The sequence below is a fragment of the Canis lupus genome, chromosome Y, assembly GCF_048164855.1.
Source record: "Canis lupus baileyi chromosome Y, mCanLup2.hap1, whole genome shotgun sequence".
Lineage (NCBI taxonomy): Eukaryota > Metazoa > Chordata > Mammalia > Carnivora > Canidae > Canis > Canis lupus.
This window is the reverse complement of record NC_132877.1, coordinates 4,848,356-4,868,806: the sequence shown is the minus strand read 5'-3', so window position 1 is coordinate 4,868,806 and position 20,451 is coordinate 4,848,356. Positions and strand designations below refer to the sequence as shown.

At 39.4% G+C, this 20,451-nt stretch overlaps 1 protein-coding gene across 14 annotated transcripts in view; it reads left to right on the top strand.

Moving 5' to 3' along the window:
• Positions 1–20,451, top strand: part of LOC140629080 (patatin-like phospholipase domain-containing protein 4) — a 142,857-nt gene that overhangs the window by 25,215 nt on the left and 97,191 nt on the right. For 11 of the 14 annotated variants that reach the window (XR_012026940.1, XR_012026942.1, XM_072818485.1 and 8 more), the window contains 2 exons: positions 3,452–3,604; positions 4,338–4,577. Coding sequence is in view for 11 of the 14 variants with exons in the window: in XM_072818485.1 (XP_072674586.1) it covers positions 3,452–3,604; positions 4,338–4,469 (285 nt within the window). In the remaining 3 variants the exon portion in view is untranslated. Of the gene's footprint in view, positions 1–3,451; positions 3,605–4,337; positions 4,578–20,451 lie in introns of those variants that run through there. The other 3 variants (XR_012026941.1, XM_072818492.1, XM_072818493.1) reach the window with 1 other exon arrangement.

Below are 20,451 nucleotides of genomic sequence, written 5' to 3'. Positions count from 1 at the left end.
TACTTCTGGCATTGTAGGACATACAGTCTCTGTTGACACATCTACTCAAGTTTGCTGTCATAGGAAATGCAGCACAGCAATATGTAAACAAAAGGGCACAGCTATATGCCAGTAAAACTTCATTTATAAAAGCAGGTGGTGGGCCGCGGTTTGCCAACCTGTAAGCTAGAATGAGTAACTGCAAGCCTCAATTTTCTTTTCTGTAAAATGAGAAAACAGTATACTAGCATGACCTTCCTATCTGATAGCATTCTCGGAAAGATTGAGTAATACGGGACAGGTCGTTTTATAAACCATTAGGCCCTGTGTCCTGGTACTTACAATAATTATAGACATCAACATCTCATTCATTCTTCCAGCAAAGTATTTTGTATTCACTTGCTTTTTGAACAAAACACCCGAAGACAGATCAGCCCTGCATCAAGTTTTTCTCATAAATATACACATCTCACTGTCTAGCATGTATCCAGCTTCACATTGGATGCTCTGAGGTACTTGCAGAAAGAATTAATAGGCCCTTACAGTAGAGATTACTTCCTTAGGTTTTCTTTTCTTTCTTTCTTTCTTTTTTTTTTAAGATTTTTAACTTCTTCATTAGAGAGCGAGAGAGAGCACAAGCATGGGGAACTGCAGAGGGAGAGGAAGACGCAGGCTCCCCACTAAGCAGGGAGCCCGACATAGGGCTCAATACCAGGACCCTGGGATCATGACCTGAGCCTAAGGCAAACACTTAACTGACTGAGCCACCTAGGTAACCCACTTTCTTACTTAGATTTTTCCTTAATAGAGGAATTGCTTGAATTCATAGACCCTGGGGCAAATTCTTCATATGTTCCCAGAGTATATCAGTGTGTAAGGCAAAATTTACAAGTCCTGACATTTGCATAACCTGACCTGTTTGGGTGTGACAGTTGCCTTTAGAAGTGATACAAAACCATCATGGGAAGAACCAGCACAGTTTAGTTTTCTCCCTGCAGAAGATTCAGAATCATACATGCCCATGGTGGTAGTTACCAGCTTACAGAAGAATGCTGTCCCACAGGGTGGGAAAGAAGGGATGACTTGCAGGAATCTGTAGCAAACAGCCAGCGAATTCATAGACAGCAGTAGTTTAAATGCAGACATTTAAACCAGAGCACGTGACATATAAAATATTTCCACTTTTAATTTGGGGTTGAGGAATGTTTACTGCTGTTACTGTTGTTTCTAGAGATTTTGCTAGAATCAGCATGCCTGAATGCATGTGTGGTTTTTGGGAATGGTACAGCTCCCCAGAGCATAAATCAGGAGACAGATGCATTGCACGTAGAGTATCTGAGGGGTAGGGTTACAGTTATAGAGGAGCCAGTAACGGTGCAAATTTAATCAAGTCATCTGATAAGCTGTATGTTTTCCGTAGTCATTTATCCAATCAGAATGTGCTAACAAGAATGAAGAAAATTTGGAGAAGGAATTTTCGGTTCCCGGAAACAGCAGTCATTAACCCTGTGGTAAATTAGAACACTGCAGTGTGATGAGCCAGATTGCCCTCCTTTCCCTTAACTTGACGAAGTCAGATGAGCTCATACGACACACGGTACATATTTTTAATTTCCCTTGATGAAAACTACACATATTTTTACATCATTGGTGATCCAACCTACTGAGAATATGAACAATAATTTCGGAAGGTTTTTTTTTTTTTTTTTCTTCTCCGGGTATTAACACATTCCAGAAGTCTGTATCCATGTCCAAAGCAATCAGAAAAACAAAACAAAACAAAAAGAAGGTCTGGGACAAAAAGGCATGAAACCAGATATTTTGGGGCCTTCTCCCTGCAAATCTCCCTTATTTTAAGCTCTGTTTTTATAAGTATATATACACACACACACACACACACACACACACACACATACACACAAACATATATGAACATGGGTGTGTTAAACACACACAAATACATGTAACTCTGTGTCTATATAATATATATAATGTAATTACATGATAATACTCATTCCTTTAAAAAGAATGACAATATGTAAACTATTCAGATCAGTTTCATTATAATCTACTCTACTTCTATTTTGTCCAAACCCGAATGCAATCCTCTCAACTTTTCACACACTTTCACTTTTCATGTATTTACTCTTACTCCCTTTGGGGGGAGTTAGTGGCTGACCAAAGCCACTGTAAGCACTGCAATACTAAACATTCAGTCACCAGTTTTAGCAATAAAAATGAGTTAAAAAGACATTAAAAAAAAAAAAAAGACACCTCAGAACAAAATGAACGTCTGTTTCAACCTAGTTCAGGGCATTTCCTGTTTCTCCCTCTGCCCTCTGCCTCTGCTGAACAGTACTGCTTTGGTTCTTCTATATGGCATTCCCAATGTTCAGGGGAAACTTAGCATACAGCACTAAAGATTCTTTTGTGAGGGGTGCTCAACCATTATCAGACTTTGTTTTTTCCCTGTCAACGGGAAGATATCTCAGATACTACTTAGAGAATCTGTACCTCAGTTTTGTGTGTGTCTTTGTGTTTATTGTTAGAGCTGATTATCTCAATATGTCGGTTCAAAGATGGCTTGAGACTCTTTTGCTTCGAAATGGATAGCATAAGGAACATTATCTTCATGTTTCTTTAGTTGTCCTTTTTTAGCACACAATTGTGCAGAAGCGACTACAAACTTCTCTTACCTGCTTTGTCCATCTGTCTCCTTTGAGTATGGGTCTGAAAACACAGAACCTCTTCTGAGTTCAGTGGAGTTTTGTTTGTTTTTATATAGTACTTCCATTCTTTATGGCTTTAAAACCTTCTGTCTTAAACTCAGGTGCCACTTTGGAAATAGGATTTCTGGTTGTTCAGTTTACTTTTAACTTTGCTACAGAAAATGACAATTTTTAAATCTTGTAAAAAGAAATGGAATGTCCTCTTATGGTAGATGGTTATTCAGTATCAATGGTAAATGTGGCTCTCCGTTTTATTAATGAACCCCATCCTTATTATATGTCCTGTGTATGCACTGTCGTCATAAAAATTTAGGTACATTTTATGTATAATAATCTAGTTAAAGCTTTTAAACAGTTGGAGAGACTTCCTGATTCTGTGAGGTTCTCATATGGATAAATGATATGTGTACAAAGACTTGTATGAAAATCACTGATCTGGTTGGTCATCATCAATAGTAATTGAGAGCATTTCTAGCGCATGGATTATATTAGAAGGAAGGAGTCCTCTTGGGACTCCTGGGTGGTGTGATCTCGGGATCCTGGGATCGAGTCCCACATTCGGCTCCCTGAGAGGAGCCTGCTTCTCCCTCTGCCTATCTCTGTGTATCTCTGTGTGTCTCTCATAAATAAATACAAAATCTTAAAAAAAAAAAAAAGGAAAGTCCTCTTCAAAAATTTGTGCTCATCTTCACATGGGAGGTGTGTCATTGACATGTGCTGACAAGGGGTATTTCTTTCCACAGAAGTGGGTAGATGGGGGCCTCACGAACAGCCTTCCCATCCTGCCTGTAGGCCGGACGGTGACCATCTCACCCTTCAGTGGACGACTGGACATCTCCCCACAGGATAAAGGGCAGCTGGATCTCTACATTAATATCACCAATCAGGACATAATGGTGAGTTGTATGTTCAGTTGTATTTGAAGATAGTTGCCTAAAATTTTCCACACGTTTCCAAAACTTTGGAAGCTCATTGATAATTTTAGGTAGAAATTGCATCTTCTCATTCATTTTTTTTTTAATAGTTTACAACATGTATCATACACATGGGCCTGAGGGTACCTAAACCCTATGAGCATACAAGTCTTTCGCTCTTTATTGTCTGGGACAAGTTCTCTGTTTCTTCACTTCTTCAGGACAGTAAACTTTGGCAGGATTTCAGTTGCAGTTAAATCACATCAATTATTTGTTTTTTAAAATGGTGATAGTTAAGTATGGCAAAATATTGTAGATAAACTTAGGGACTCAACCGAATAACTTATATAAAATATTGACTCCCTTATATCCAATCTAATGGTTGTCAAGAGGAGGTGATGTTACACAAAGGAGATGTGTGGTTGACACATCCGAGAGGTGCTACTGGCATCCAGTGAGTAGAGGCTAGGGATGCTGTCAATGTCCTGTGGTATACAGGACCACCCCCACAACAAATGAGTATCTGGCCCCAAATGTCAATAGTACCAAAACTGAGAAACCCTAATCTAGTCTATGGGTGAAGTTAAACGTTTTAAGTTCGATTTTTCTCAAACTGATTTTTTTAAATCACTGTTTGTATAGATGATAAGAAATCATAGGTTACATTTACTTGTACTGTAATGTCCTATGGCTTCGATCTGTTCTTCTGTTCTAGTTGTCCGTGGCAAACTTGGTGAGGCTTAACCAAGCCCTTTTCCCACCAAGCAAGAGGAAAATGGAATCACTGTATCAAGATGGCTTTGATGACGCCATTAAGTTTTTACTGAAAGAAAATTGGTTTGAATAGAATGCTTACAAGTTCATAATGCAAAATAGATTTCATACCTTTTTTTTCATTTTTGTCCACATAGCTTTTGATGAAGGTTTCAAATTAAATCATTTTCTAAAAAAACTATCATTTTTGTAATATTTTTATAGTATTTGTGATTATTATTGTAATATTTGTGATTATTTTTACTATGCAAGGAAATGAGAAGCATTTTATTAGGCAACGTCATTAAGAAGGATGCATACAGGTTCTGAGGAGTCTCTTTCAGAGAGCGATCATGTCCTTTGAAAAATTTAGATGGGTAAGCAATTTGGGTAAACCATAGGATATTGAAAACAGAGGGCTGCCGCCACATATGCTTTCTTCCTACAAAGAATGTGACTGCATGTTTGTGATGTGAAACATGGGTGTTTGCATGGCATACTCGTCATACCAAGCATGGAGGAACAAAGGTCTGCCCCTATGGGTAGACAGATTGTGCCTGGTGAGGAGGCAGAGGATGAATGGGACATGGTGGCCCAGAAGCCCAGCAGTTGTGACACTAGGTGGGATTTCCTTATTCTTCAGGAGAGGTTTATCTCCTCCCCACCTGCTTCCTTTCCAACTCTAACCTCCCCCACCACTGGCAAACCCCCAGGCCCTGGACCCCACTAACATGATTATCAGGCTGTTTTGATGCTTCTCTGTTGTAAGCCCTAAGCTCTCATTAATAATTTTCTCCATGTCTCTCTATCTTTCTCTTTCAGCCTATGTCTTGGTTTCTCTCTGTGTTCGTGCAAGGCCACATGTCACCAAATGTTTAGCCATTACTCTATGTACTGGATATATCTATTCCAGGAACCTAGATAATATACCATTAAACGTGAAGAAGTAGGTAGCCTAGTGAGTAAGAATTAAATCCAAAATAAGCATTCATCTATTATTTTAAGTCATATTATACTGATTTAGATATTCCCTTTTTTGAGTAACAATCTTGTCCCTTTGAAGACTTGTATGCGGGTTTATAGTAATTCACGGACACTGTCTCAAATCTTAAACCTGTTTTTATGGGGCTTTGCCGAGCATAAACTCTTAATTACTAAGAGGCCGTTAGAAACAAACCAGTTTCATTGCATGTCTTTAATTGTTATGCATTTCTCTTTTAACATTTGAAACCATTCTTTAAATCAGTTTTATGGTTCTTAAAAGCCCCAAATACACAATTTTTAGCACATAACCAGGAACGATTGCCTTTTTTCTTATGAGTTATGCAGAGACTCTTGATAGAGTAGTGATATTCCTTGGGGTATGTATTTCTCGCTACTCTAGAAAATAGATAGTTGAATCTTAATACATCCTTTTATAAGTGACATGACCATGTTCAGTTCTGTTTCACATCTGTATGTTCACTAGATTTCTCCTCTTTTATCATTTTATGTGACTGTCCTCTTGGCATGATATTTCAATAAATTTTGTATGGATGCCTCCCTCGAGCAAAAACAAATCTTAGTATGTTAGACATCTAAGCTACTGCACCTACTACTTACATCTTCGACCACGTAGGTGGACACTACCTTCCTTGAGAAACACGCTGAGATCATGGACAGATAGGTCTGCAGTGCAGCAACTAGGTTCTCCCTCTTGGGAAAAGTAGCAGTGTACTGCAGTATGTAATTTGTACGTGCCAGGGTGTGTATCAAGTTCTCCAGTGAGGCAGGACACAAAGCATGCTCTGTGGGTGGTCAGAATGTGTCCCCATGCATCTATCCTGTTGGAAACCAGGCATTCAGCACAGGCTGTGCCACACAGCATTGGCATCAGTATTCTGAAGCGCTGTACCACTGGTAGATAGAAAAATCTCAGGAGACTGCGTGACCCCGATCCTAATAGGTTTGCTGTGATTGTCAGCCTGGTAAGTCCCCGCTTTCCTATCGGGGCAGTTTCTTAATGCCTTTGAATCTGTCATTTAAAATTTAATTAGTCTTTCTGTTCTTCTTTTCATCAACACTTTTTGCTTTGTAACTATGGTAACCCACTGTTTCCATTGACAATTAGAGAAACTAGATTTGGTTTTGAAGTTAAATAATGCTCTAAAGGAGCAAGTAGTATATTTTAAAAAAAACAACAACTCTGTCACATTCTGGTTTCAAAATATTGGATATATTGTGTGCATACCAGAAACTGACAAAGAAATAGCTGACTGGCTCTGGGCATTGAATTGGGAGTCTAAACAGTTATGCGCACTTAAAATGGGCAGATTTCAGGTATTCTGCTCTTAATTTTTTTTCCTGATGGTTAAAACAGATACATATAAATAACTTTCCCTTTTTGTATTTGTAAATATTAATCATAGAAAGTTTCGGGATCCAGTCCATTAATTTTATAGTTGAGGAACCAATAATTAAGGAAGTTCACGGTTTAGAGGTTTTTCTTGCCTAAGCTATATCTGCACTATGGCAAAATAAAATTGAAAGTTGAAGTAATTATCCACATAATTCAAAGCAGGAGAAAAAGCAATCTCTGCAGGCCACAAAAAGTGGACAAATTTTTAAACAGCAACAATAATAATTACTAGCGACTAGTAGCAATTACTAATAATTACTAGTAATTATTATTAATTACTATTATTATTATTATTTACAGATTGACAGTTCAGTTGGGCTGAATTCACCATGTAATTACTCAGCTTTGCACTCAGTTTTGCCTCTGGTGACACAACTCAAACCTTTGCTTACTCAGTGCTAATACATATATTTACATATTCCTGACATATGTCCCTCAGTATAATTTCTCATACACTTAACTCACAGAAAGAGGGGCAAAAATATGATTCAATCTTTTCCACAGTGTAGACAGTATTTCTGGGTACAGTCCTGCACTCCTTATAATAGCATTTCTAACCTAATCTGGAAATAAGGTAACGTTACGTAGTCAAAAGTGAATGTACAGAAGCCTCCTTAAACATACATATGTACGCACGCACACATATACCTGAAGTACAACAGGTCATGGCACAGACATCTGGACTGTGCAGAGATGAAGTGTTTACTTACTGAATTTTTTCATTTACCCACTGTGAATGTTTCATTTACTTCCCATGTTTACAAATGTTCTTTAAGCTATATACAGTTGAATTCACTTTTGTGGGCAGACCAGGTAAAGTGCAAAGCAGTGTACCATCCATTTATGGAAGCCATGCAGTACCAGGCAGTCCAGGAACATAGCTCTCTCCTGATGGGTTCATCAGCTTTGCTGTACAGTTTTGCAGCTGTGGGCAAGCTCGGCAAGCTGAGAAGGTTCATGGATTTAGAAATGTGTGCAATCCCATCCTGAAAGGTGCAGGTCAAATGAGATACTCTACTTCCAAAGCCTGGAAATGAGTCATACAAAGGTTCTATAGGACATAGGTGGGTTTCTGCCCTCATGAAGTTCACTTGATAAAGCAGAAAATGGACAAACAAGAAATTCAGGCCGCACTAGCTAACAGGTGTGACAGGGCCAGGAAGCTTGAAGGGGGTGCACAAAGCAAGGAGAGACCCTAAGGACATACTGGTATCAATTGCTAGCCAAGGGATCCCTGGTGGCGCAGCGGTTTAGCGCCTGCCTTTGGCCCAGGGCGTGATCCTGGAGACCCGGGATCGAATCCCACGTCGGGCTCCCGGTGCATGGAGCCTGCTTCTCCCTCTGCCTATGTCTCTGCCTCTCTCTCTCTCTCTCTCTGTGTGTGTGTGTGTGTGACTATCATAAATAAATAAAAATTTTAAAAAATTGCTAAAAGATCAGAGCTCTACCATCAACCAACCCATTACTCACCTGGGCTGGGAAGAAGAAACGCTAGTTGAGAAGCAGAGGATGACACCTATTCAAATCCAGAAGTCACTTCAGGAAAGGGGAGAATCTGCCAAAGCAGTGATGGCTCCCTGGGCTTGCTTACATGGGAGACACTTTGGCAATGAGCATACTCCCCAGTGACCCAAAAATTCAGCTTCTGGCAAGGCTGCGGAGCTAGGAGATGAAGCTGTCCTGAGCAGCCTGAAGCAGAAGTATCTGACAGTGGTTTGAAATCCAAGGGAGTTAGCAGTGCCATTCCCTCCTAGAGAGGGACGGGATCTGCTTCCTTTGGCTATTTCTGATTGCTCCTCCCACTGGCTGAACAGAATCATGGCAGTGTTACTGACCATATCAAGGTGTGCTAGCCTCTTTGGGATGCTTTAACAGAACACCAGACACTGGGTGGCTTATAGCCTACAGGGATTTACTTCTCACTGTTCTGGAGCCTGGAAGTCTAAGACAAGGCACTGGCAGGTTTGGTGTCTGCTGAGTGCCAGCTTCCTGGTTTGCAGCCAGCCATGTGCTCGCTGTGTCTTCACAAGGCAGAAGGGTGAGGGGGCACTTTGGGGTCTCTTTAATTAGTGCTCTTTGGTCTGGACCAATGTCTCTTCAGTTTGGACCATTTTATCCAGTCTTTCTTTGACTTCATGACACTGGGAATATCAGTGGGAGTTTGGAAGATTATGGGTCCTTTTCTATGTTAGTTGCCTAGGACTGCCATAACTACTACCACACACTGGTTTAAAACAGCAGAACCTTCTTCTTTCACAGTTTCAAGAGGTCAGAATCTAAAAATCAAGGTGTTGGCCAGGTTAGCTGCTTCTGGAGGCTAGAAGAAAACTCTGTTCCATGCCTCTCTCCAAACTACTGGTGGCTGCTGGCAGGCTTTGGCGTTTCTTAGCTATGGCAGCATGGTTCCAACACCTGCTTGTCTTCACATGTGCTTCTCTGTGCATATGTCTGAGTCTTATGTTCTTAGAAGGATGCCGGTCTTTGGATTCAGGGGCCACCTAAATCAAGGAGGAACCCATCTTGACATTCTTAATGAATTCTATCTGCAAAGACCTGTTTACAAGTGAGCTCACATTCTGAGGTTCTGCATGGACATGACTTTGGGGGGGTTCACTATTCTACCCACAGAAATTATTTTATATGATTTCCCTCAGTTCGGGTTTATCTGATGTTTCCTCATGATTGGCAGGGAAATCACAAATGCAATGCTGCCTTTTTCTCATTGCATTTTATCAGATGGTACATGACTTAACCTCGGTGAAAGTGATGTCTGCCAGGCTTTTCCTGTACAAAGTTATTCTATCCTCATTTATAATTAATGTATATCTGTGGTGCAGCATTTTCAAAATCATATAAATACCTGCTTCTTTGTTAGGCTGTCAATTTATTTCTGTGTGGACTCATGGTTTCTTATTTTATTCAATGGATTATGCTCTGGTACTATCATGATTAGTTTTTGTTTGTTTTTAAAGATTTTATTTATTCATAAGACAGAGAGAGAGAGAGAGGCAGAGACACAGGCAGAGGGAGAAGCAGGCTCCATGCAGGGAGCCTGACGTGGGACTCGATCCCAGGTCTCCAGGATCAGGCCTTGGGCCGAAGGTGGCACTAAACTGCCGAGCCACCCGGGCTGCCCCTATCATGATTTGTTTTGATGCCCAAATTGTCCTCAGTTTGGTCAGCAGGAACCTATTTTGGCTGACTTCTGTGTCATCATCCTTTGTCATATCTTCATCATCCTTTGAGCATTTCCTTGCTTTCTGGAACAAGATTCTCTAGGCTTCCCTTCTACTTTCTCTTTCCCAGCTCTGAAATCTGCCATTTCTGCAAGTGTTTTAATTACTTATGGTAGAAAACAGTATTTGTATTTATGGTAGGAAAAAAGAGCAAAAGTATTTTCCTTTGTAAGTTGTGTCTAGCACACCAAGATTTTCAACACTTGAGGAATGGATGACTCCATGCTTCAATAAACAAGATTATCACTTAAAAAATTTTGCGAGAATTTAAAGTATTCATTAAAAAGCTGACAGGAACAGATGAAAATAGTACTTTTATACCAGCAGAACCTAAGAAATGAAATGACGCATTTGCAATAGCAAAAATATGCATATTATCTAAAATCTGTGCAAGGAGTACCTGGGTGGCTCAGTTAAGTGTGTGACTCTTGGTTTTGGCTCAGGTTATCATCTCAGACTACAGAGATGGAGCCCCTATGGCAGGCTCCACACCCAGTGGGGAGCCCACTTGTTCCTTTCCCTTTAATCCTCCCCCTCTGCTCCTGCCCCTTTATGTGCTCTTTCTCATAAATCAATCAATCTTAAAAAAATTTTTTTTAAATATGCAAGAAACATGAAAACTCTACAGACTTACCTAATTATGTGATAATAAAATGTTTCCAGTGGGAACATCAAATTCTGGGTGGTGTCTAGTCTCTTCATATTAAGCCACAAATTTTGCAAATTTCATTCACACTCTCAATGTTCATGTTTTCTAAATGTGACAAATAGATGTTAAAGTTCAGTTGGCAGAAGGAATGCTCAGTGGTGGCCAAGAAAGGTTAAGTAATTTTGTGACCTTAACGTTCTTCATTTCTTCAGAGAATTTTTTTTTTAAAGATTTTATTTATTTATTCATGACAGAGAGAGGCAGAGGGAGAAGCAGGCTCCATTCCATGCAGGGAGCCCGATGTGGGACTTGATCCTGGGTCTCCAGGATCATGCCCGGGGCTGAAGGTGGCGCTAAACCACTGGGCCACCAGGGCTGCCCCAGAGAATTTTTCCTTAATGTCTTTTGCCTACTTTTCCAAGGAGGCATTAGAAATGAGTTTTTTGTTTGTTTTGTTTATTTAAGGGAAGCCAAATAGAAGTCATTTTTAGGACAGTTAATTGTTGAAAGCTGTTGTTGCATGTGAAGGAAACCCAATTCAAATTACTTTAATCCAAAGAGAAATACAAGAAAGATGATTGCCACATTTTATGGCAATGACTAGTACCTTTGGCTGCACATTCTGGGGTATATCTGGCACACCTGCATGCAGCTGCTCAAATCACATCTCCAGATACAATCTATCTTTAGAATAGGTTCTCTCCAGATGGTGAGTAAGGTGGTTGCTCTCTGAGCAAAACTCATTATTTTACATATAAGTGGTTAAAGGGCATAGGGAGGTTTTTTTTTTTTTTTTTTTTGTTTGTTTTTCTTAATAGCCCTAACGGAAAGTCCAAGGAAAAATTCTGGATGGGTGTGATTGGGTCATGTGTCATCTCTGCCCTCCTGTGGGCTTGGCATTGGATATTCCGACAGTTCAGGCATGGAGCCCAAAGGGAAGAGAGAAATACTGAAATATTTTTATTACTGACTTTTAATAAAATTGATGTTTGCACAGTAATATTATTAAAAGGAGCTCTTCCTCCAAGGAAGCCACAGGTGTACAGTTCATTCACATGAGCAGTCCACTGTGTTGAGTTCAGCAGAGAAGGCCAGTTAAGATATGGATAAAAAAGCCACTGAATGTGACACCAGAGGAGTGTGGATCAGTGAGAGCCAATTTTATAGAGGGATGGTCTCATGAAACAAACGTTGAGTTGGAGAGTTAAAATAGTTGAAACGATATAAATAAGATTCTAGTCTTTAGTTTTCAAGTGACAGCTTGCAAAGACATTACTAAGTCTTTGAGTCATGTTCCTTTAGGTCCCTGGATTTCAAGCTGAAGTCCTTAAACCAATACGGGTGCATCACCTGGGAACATGTTAGCAATGCAGAAGCTCAGGCTTCTTGCTCAACCTAATAAATAGAATCAGCGTTTTAAACTACATTCCAAGTGATTCGTTGCGTTTTGAGAAATACTGGTCAGATGGCCGTTTCCATAGTAATGGGAAGAAGAACTTGTTCGAGGAGGGCACTAATGGCAGATGGCATAGACAATATTGTCATATTCTGTAGTCAGATTTTTCCCCCAAAATACTTGGTATTAAAGGGTTGGAGAGAAGACCGTAAATGTGGAAGTTTGATGTGTGGATAGGTATTACTTCTGGTGGGGGGCAGTAGGGAGATAGGGAAGGAAGATGTAGGCATAAGTGTTAGCAAATGAGAAAGATGCAGTGCATGGGGGAAAGCAAGAGAGCACGGAGGGGACCTTGTATCATTTCCAGTGAAAGCTGGTAGAAGCCAGATCAGAAGCACTGGTGGAAGACTGAACAGGACCTCTTTTAAAGAAGCCAGATCTTCAGGAGACACGTTGGCCATGCCCAACATTTCTGAGGGATAGAGAAAAGTGAACAGGGTGCTGACTTTCATCTTAGAACAAAAGGCAGGTCATTCAAGTTTACAACATCTATGAAGAAAATGTGGGTCTTCCAGGCCAGCTGGTATCATTTATTGTACAATTAGTGAAACCACTCAGAAACAGCGGACACCTGGAAACACTGACTATGGACCCTGTTGGTGAGAAAGTGGCGAACAGGAAAGTGGAATTTTATGGAGTGAAGGATCCTAGGGTGTCAGAGCTGGATTTCCATGAGTAGGATAACAGAGTATAAGAAATGAGGCTCTAGCGTCTGGGAGAGAAACACGGAAATGCCACAATTGCAAGTTATTTTCCTTTTGATGCAAAACTCCATAAAACCTTCTGTACATAGGATTGCGGTGTTGGTGAGCAAGTTTCTAAACTCATTAGAGAAAATTGCTTTACCTTTGACATTAATAGAAAACGAATATCCAAATTCCATTAGCTTTTGACGAAAGAGTCTATTAGTAATGGATGGGATGTTCTGCAGTAACTTAATTTAATGGTTGGTAATGATAATATTTGTCTTTTTACCTCCAATGGTAGAATGACTTTAGCCGTTCACTTAATAAAGTTTAAAACTCTGCAAAAGTTTATATGTTATCTTTTTACTATACCCAAATTTTGCAAAAAATCTGTTTTCAAGTTCTATTAGATTAATTCTAATGTTTAAAAGGAGCCAATGCCACGTGTTTGCTAGTAAATTCACTCTTTGGCTACCCTGTGATACAAGTTTTGTTCCTTGTGTCTTGTGCTCAACTCTCACACCTCCCCTGTTCTTCCTAGAATAAGCCAGAAAGCTCATTTTCTATGCCAAGGAGGAAATCAAGTGCCTCTAGTGGGAATCCCACCAGCTTCTCAAAACCAGTTGAGCAAATCTTGCACAGCTTCCCTTCCTTCCTCCGTGCTTAAATGGAGAGAACATCTCTCTCCTCTTATAGCCCAGAATTTGTGCATTTACCTTGTAGCCTCACCTCTTTTTAAGGAGCCCTATGCTTCATTTCTCTAGTCTCTCACTTTTCACTACCCTTTCTCTTTCATACTTCCCAGTGCTAACAGGCTTTGCTCTTTCCCATATAAAACATAACAAGCTCCCTTGGTCCCACTTCCCCAAGACACCACCCTGTGTCTGGGCTCACCTTTGGAGCCAAATTTCTTGAGCTGTACCACCGCCACCTCTATTTACTCACCTCCTACCAATCCTCCTCTTTGCTAGTCTGTCTTTCTCATCCACCTCCATCCAGGTGGCTCCTGCTAAGATCTGAGAGAGGGGGTGTTGACAAATATAGGACGTACAGTTTTCATTCCTGTCCCACACAGTGTCTGCAAACACGCATGTTCTCCTGTACTGTTCCCCGTGTCCCTGGCTGTGTTTCCCAGAGCCCTGTACCAGCATCTTCTGCACACCTCTCAGGATGGGACAGGTCACATCCCCTTGTGAACCCCTACCCTTTCTCACTGCTTCCCAGTGGGTTATTGGGTCTTCATGTGCAGTCCATCAGATGATGGTGCCCGAGATCTAGCCGGGGCCCAGACATCCGTCCTATGATCTCCAAACCCATCTATCCAAGTGCCTACTGACTGCCTCCACTGGGTAGTCTCAGAAATGCTTTCAAACTTGAGATGGCTTTCAACTTTCAGTTTCATCCCTCCCATTGGGCAGTAATGAGTGACTCTCAGTTATGTTCTTTGTCAAGTGGTATCCACAGGGTTAACTATATACAGTCTTCAATTTTACCTGTTATCCTTTGACTTTTAATTCTTTCACCTTACATTTTTAAATGCTGAATTCAATCACATACTTCCCTTTCAATGGTGAACACATTTTTTTTTTTTTTTGTGAACACATTTAATAAGAATTCTAGGGGCTCTTGTCTGGCTCAATTGGTACGGCATGCAACTCTTGATCTTGGGGTTGTGAGTTTGAGCCCCATGTTTGGGCATAGAGATTATGAAAAAAAGAATTCTATTAATAGCAAAAAATGGTTCCTTGGGATGGCCTTCTTTGCTTCCTATTTCTTGATTTAAATATTCTAAAATTACATATTTTCAAATAATGATTATATCGTTAGTATTTTCAGAAACTTATTTGCCATATTCCAGAGGGAATTCTTTCCTTAGTTTTCACTCTCCTTAACCAGCAGTTATTTCTAGATTTAATTTAAATCTCCAATACTAGTAGCTATGAACAAGGTGAAATATTGATGCATCTGCCCTTTTTAATGTTGATAGATTCCTTATATCCAAGTTTATGTGCATGAAGAATACCACTATTTTTACTGATACCCAATTTATTTTTACAGCATTCTTCTAAATACTCATATTTTATTTACTTAACCAATAAAGCAAAAGGTCATTAAGCAAAACGATTAAGTTTCTATGGACATTTGAACATTGATTACACACCTAATGAAAATTTCTAGTCATTTAATTCAAATCACAGTCTGATATGTCTGATTTTCTTAAATGCTTTAATGTCATATAGATCAGATACAATAAGTGCACATAATATTGAACGTGTTGAAAATTGGACTAATTCACTTAGGATAATCAGATCAAAAGTACTAAGAACTTAAGTTTCATGGATATTTATTATCTTTATTCTTATTCTCTCTTATTCATCATTAGAGTTGTCATTGTTGCATTTCATCAATTTTACCAACTGTACACATGTCAAATATTTCAATAATATCACGCTGTAAAGATAACGAGTATTCAGACTGCACATGGTTGAAGGATCTGGTTTCTCAACCAGTATATTCTTGAAGTAGGTATTGAGAATATTTTGTGTGTTCCAAGTTGATTTCCCTTGAGTTAATCCCTCAACTGGAGAGGTCGTACTTTTCGTCTTACCTTTAGTCCTTCACACAAGGAATTGTCCAAGTCACTGCAACAAATAGTTGGTCAGTTTTATTTTTTGCAAACCCTAGTTTTTAACCCCAGTGTCACTAGATCTGGACATCTCATCCTCTTTTACAGTTCATCCTAAACTTATTTATATTGTGCCATTTCTGCCTTCTTGCACAGACTGGCATATAGAGAGGGACCCTTCTCTACTATTGCTAGTGCTGAATGAGACCTGGTCAAGTGCAGTCAATTCGACAGTTCAACGTAGCTCTTGGAAATTACTACCGTCATTGCTCATCTACATTTAGTCCTAGGGATTGACTTCTTATATTATATGTAATTATATAATGCTATATATTAATAGCATTATATTTATGAGATTAACATTCCCAGGGGTTGGTCCCTTCAACTCTCACATGCTTATGGTTATTATCGCTTATGCATACCGACTGAACACATGTCCTGCACTGTGCAAGTTGAAGTCCTGTCAATTCTGTCTGAGTTTGTCCAAATTTGGGGATAGTGATAAAAAATAAAATTATGAAGTTGCTTTTGATAGCCATCTGCCATGCTCAAGAAATAGTATCTAAACACCCTCACAGACTATCACCAGCTGCGACTTTAGAACCAGATTGGTCCCTTGGAAATAAAAACAGGTGTTTTACATACTATAAATATAGTTAGACAGATGGAATGTTTAGAATAAAGAAAAATACTCCTTACCTACTTATTTTAGTTCCCATTATCTCCCTGTTCCTGAATAATCCGCACTATCAGTAGAATGTTATTTATGGGAGAAAACAGCCAAGAAAAAAGTGAAAGAAACAAACTTTTGTTTACAGCAAATAACAAGATGCAGAAAATCAGTGAATGTAGAATGATATAAAGCAGAACCAATGCAGAGTACTAAAATACTATACAGTTATTAACATTTACATCAGCCTTAGTTTTGTGCTTGCTAATGTATTTTGATTATGATGCATTTCTGTAAAGACGTATCTTCATACTCTTTTTAAGATTTTATTTTACTTGAGAGAGAGCATGTATGCAAGCAGGGGGAGGGGCAGGAGAGGGAAAGAGAGAGAGAATCTCAACCAGACTCCACGCTGAGCACAGACCCTAACCTCGTCCATCCTGAGAACGTGATCTCACGGTAATCTAAGAGTTTTACACTCAACCAACTAAGCCACCCAGGTGGCCCCTATCTTCATACCCTTGATGAATATTCTTTCAACGTTCATGACATGAGATAATCTGCAATAATATTCACAGAAGTTTACATTCCTGACATTTTGTAGAAGAAGAAGCCACTTACTTTTACAATTGCCTTGTACATGCAAAGCATTTGGGCTTATGAATAACCCTTGTGATTATTTTGAGGATGGAGATGTGTGATGCACAAGATGTGACATGTCAGCTTCAGGTGGGATTGCCTCCTCAATAGGAGTCAGAAGTTATATTTTATATATATATATAAATCTATTTATATATAGTTATATATATAGTTATACATACATATAACATTAATTTTTATTTTTTAAAAGATTTTACTTATTTATCTTAGAGAGATAGAGAGAAAACACAAGCTGCAGGGCAGAAGGAGAGGAAGAGAATTCCAGGCAGATTGCCCAGCACAGAGCTGTCTCAGTACTCGATCCCAGGACCCAAGACCACAAGCCAATACTGATAGATGCTCAACTGATTGAGCCACCCAGGCATCCCTATTTAATTTTTAAATAGAATATACAAAAGAACTCTTAGGTTCTCAAGCCATAAATATTTTTTTTCAAGCCATAAATATTCAATGAGCAGCAGCCAAATGCCCAACTACCTCCTACTGCATGGATTCCAAGTGTTTTTAGAAAGTTTGCATCTGGTGGGTAATCTTACTTTGAAAGTTATGTGTATATTTTTATTTATTTATTTTAAGGTTAAGCATGTTTTACTTCAAAATGGGATCATATCTACATATTTATAAAAAACAAAGAAAAAAGTCTTCGAATCATTCCTCGTACAAATATAGTACAAATATTACTTGTTATATGATTGGTATATATTTGGTTCCTTGTGTGAAACACACAAGCACAAAAGCAAGATAAAAAAAAAAAAGCAAGATAAAGAATAGATTTGGTTCATGCTTTCTATACGGCATATATTCTTCTGCAACTTTCTTTTATTTTTTTTTTTTCAAAATCCAGTAGCATATCACAAAAATCATTCCCATGAATTCACTCATTATTTTTTTTTAAGATTTTATTTATTTATTCATGAGAGACACACAGAGAGAGGCAGAGATACAGGCAGAGGGAGAAGCAGGCTCCATTCAGGAAGCCCAATGTGGGACTCGATCCCAGGACCATGGGATCACACCCTGAGCCAAAGGCAGACAGACGTTCAACTACTGAGCCACCCAGGCGTCCCTCACTAATTACTTTCAAGTGGCCTTATCTTAGGACCCTGAAACACAAATGATCATTTCCTACATGTGGTCACTTAGATTCCTTTTGACCTTTGTGTATGAATCTTTGCACAACACACATATTTACATTGGGAAAAACTCCAACAGGTATAATTGCTACTCAAAGGGAACACACAATTAAAACTCCAACAGCTAAGGGCAAATTACCATTCAAAAAAGGTTGTACAGGGGTGCCTGGATGGCTCAGTGTGTTAAGCATCTGCCTTTAGATCAGGTCATGACCCCAGGGTCCTGGGATTGAGCCCTGCATTAGGATCCCTACTCAGTGGAGAGCCTGCTTCCTCCTCTCCCTCTGCTGCTCCCCCTGCTTGTGTGCGCTCGCTCTCTTTCTTTCCAATAAATAAAATCTTTAAAAAACAACAAAAAAGCTAATGATAAATGAAATTAGAAAGCAATGCTATAGCCAAGAAGATAATAAATCCATTTCTCTGCTCATTTAAATCTTTTTTTTTTTTAAGATTTTATTTTTTTATTCATGAGAGACACAGAGAGAGAGAATGAGGCAGAGACATAGGCAGAGGGAGAAACAGGCTCCATGCAGGAGCCCAATGTGGGACTCAATCCTGGGTCTCCAGGATCATGCCCTGGGCTGAATGCGGCACTAACCCACTGAGCCACCGAGGCTGCCCTCTGCTCACTTAAATCTTATTGTAGGTGGGATCTGAAGAGGAAGAAATGCCAACAAGAGATGTTCATATAACATTCTGTTAACCACTCACTCATTCACTCTTCACTGATGAAGGGCCAACATAGCAGTGCATCCCCAGGAACAACATCTAATATACTTTTTGGATGCAAAATTAGTCTACAGCCATACCACCCTGAACGCGCCCAATCTTGTCTAGATGCAAAATTGAAGACCTTCTGTGAAAATGGTTAGAGGGACCAAAGTGACAAGTAAATATCATTGAAGTTTCAGATAATTACAATTTTTCATTAAAATAAACCAGCTTACTGTCTTCAGAGCATGTTAATGATACTAACTTAGAAGTTAGGGGAATTCTACAATGGATTACTGTTTGCCATGTCTTGCTCATGAAATCTGTTTCAAGATTTTCCTTCCCTGTAGCTTTAAGTTAATACTTAAAAGTGAGCATCCTTTATGGTAAATGATGCTCGTTCGGAGGGACATAATTTTTTTGTTTTCTTTCTTGAGCCAGATGTTCCTTGTCTTTCAGAGTTTATGACTTGCAATTGTGAAGAATTGTCTGCTAATTCCCACTACCATTCTAGAAGAGCAAAGTTCTGTGGGTGCTTTAAGTGGATAGCCAGCCAAATGCAGATTGTTCTTTTTAACTTTCAGCCTGCAGTCCCAATTTGCTTAGCTCTGCTCATGCTGATTCTGTGCTGAAACACACACTCTGGGTTCCCTCTTTTTAGAGTCTGAACATTCTTCTTTCTAACAGACAGAAAGACAGTTCTAACATCTGGATTTACTTTCCCTAAGCATAGGATACCTCTCCTAAGGTCTTCTAAAAGTCCACTTCTGTTCAGGCTTGTCTTTTATCCCTTATACCCTTTCTTATGATTCTTCACCATCTGGTTTGGTTGCCTCTTAATTAGGTTAATGACTTATTAACCCTGGTAAGGGTGAAACATTCATTTGCATTGAAATTCTCCTCATTGCTAATATGTGTGTGTGTGTGTGTGTGTGTGTGTACGCACACGCGTGCATTAATCCTATACAGTAGAATGATCTAAAAAAATTAAATTTTAAGATTAAGGATGAATTACTCTATGTCAGATATGCAGTATGTGCACCATGTGGTAGGATGAGAAGAGGATACCCAAATCATGACACACAGCTGCAGTACTCAAAATGATTACGTGATTACTACATTGAAAAGAGTCCTTGTATACATGTTGGCATACAAAAGTAGTATGGAAAACTTTTTTTAAAGATTTATTTATTGGGGCACCTGGGTGGCTCAGTCAATTAAGTTAAGTGTCTGCCTCAGCTCAGGGCATGATCCTAGGGTTCTGAGATCGAGTCCTTCGTTGGGCTCCCTGCTCAGTGGGGAGCCTGCTTCTCCCTCTCCCTCTGCCCCTGTTCCTTTGCTCTCTCTTGCTCACTGTCTCTTAAATAAATAAATAAAATTTTAAAAAAACATAAAGATTCATTTATTTTGAGAGAGAGAGAACATGAGAGCATGGGAGCAGGAAAAGGGACAGAGGAGAGAATGTTTCAGGCCAACTCCTGGCTAAGTGAGAAGCCCAATGTGGGGCTTGATCCCATGACCCATGAGATCATGACCTGAGCTAAAATCAACAGTTGGAAATTTAGCCACCTAAGCCATTGAGTGCCCCTGAAAGATTTTTTTTTCCAAGTTTTTATTTATTTAATCTTTACACCCAACTTGGAACTAAACCTCCTGACCTCCAGATCAAGAGTCATAAGCTCTTCCAACTGACCCAGCCAGGCACAACTGGAAGATTTTTTTTTTTTTTTTTTTTAAGGCTTCAGAAACGAGACTAGGGGAAGTGTTCATGCATCGTTGGGAGTGGTGGTTAAATGAACGCTCTGTGGAATAGCATGGTTGGTGAAGAAGAAGGGATGATCACTTGGGAGA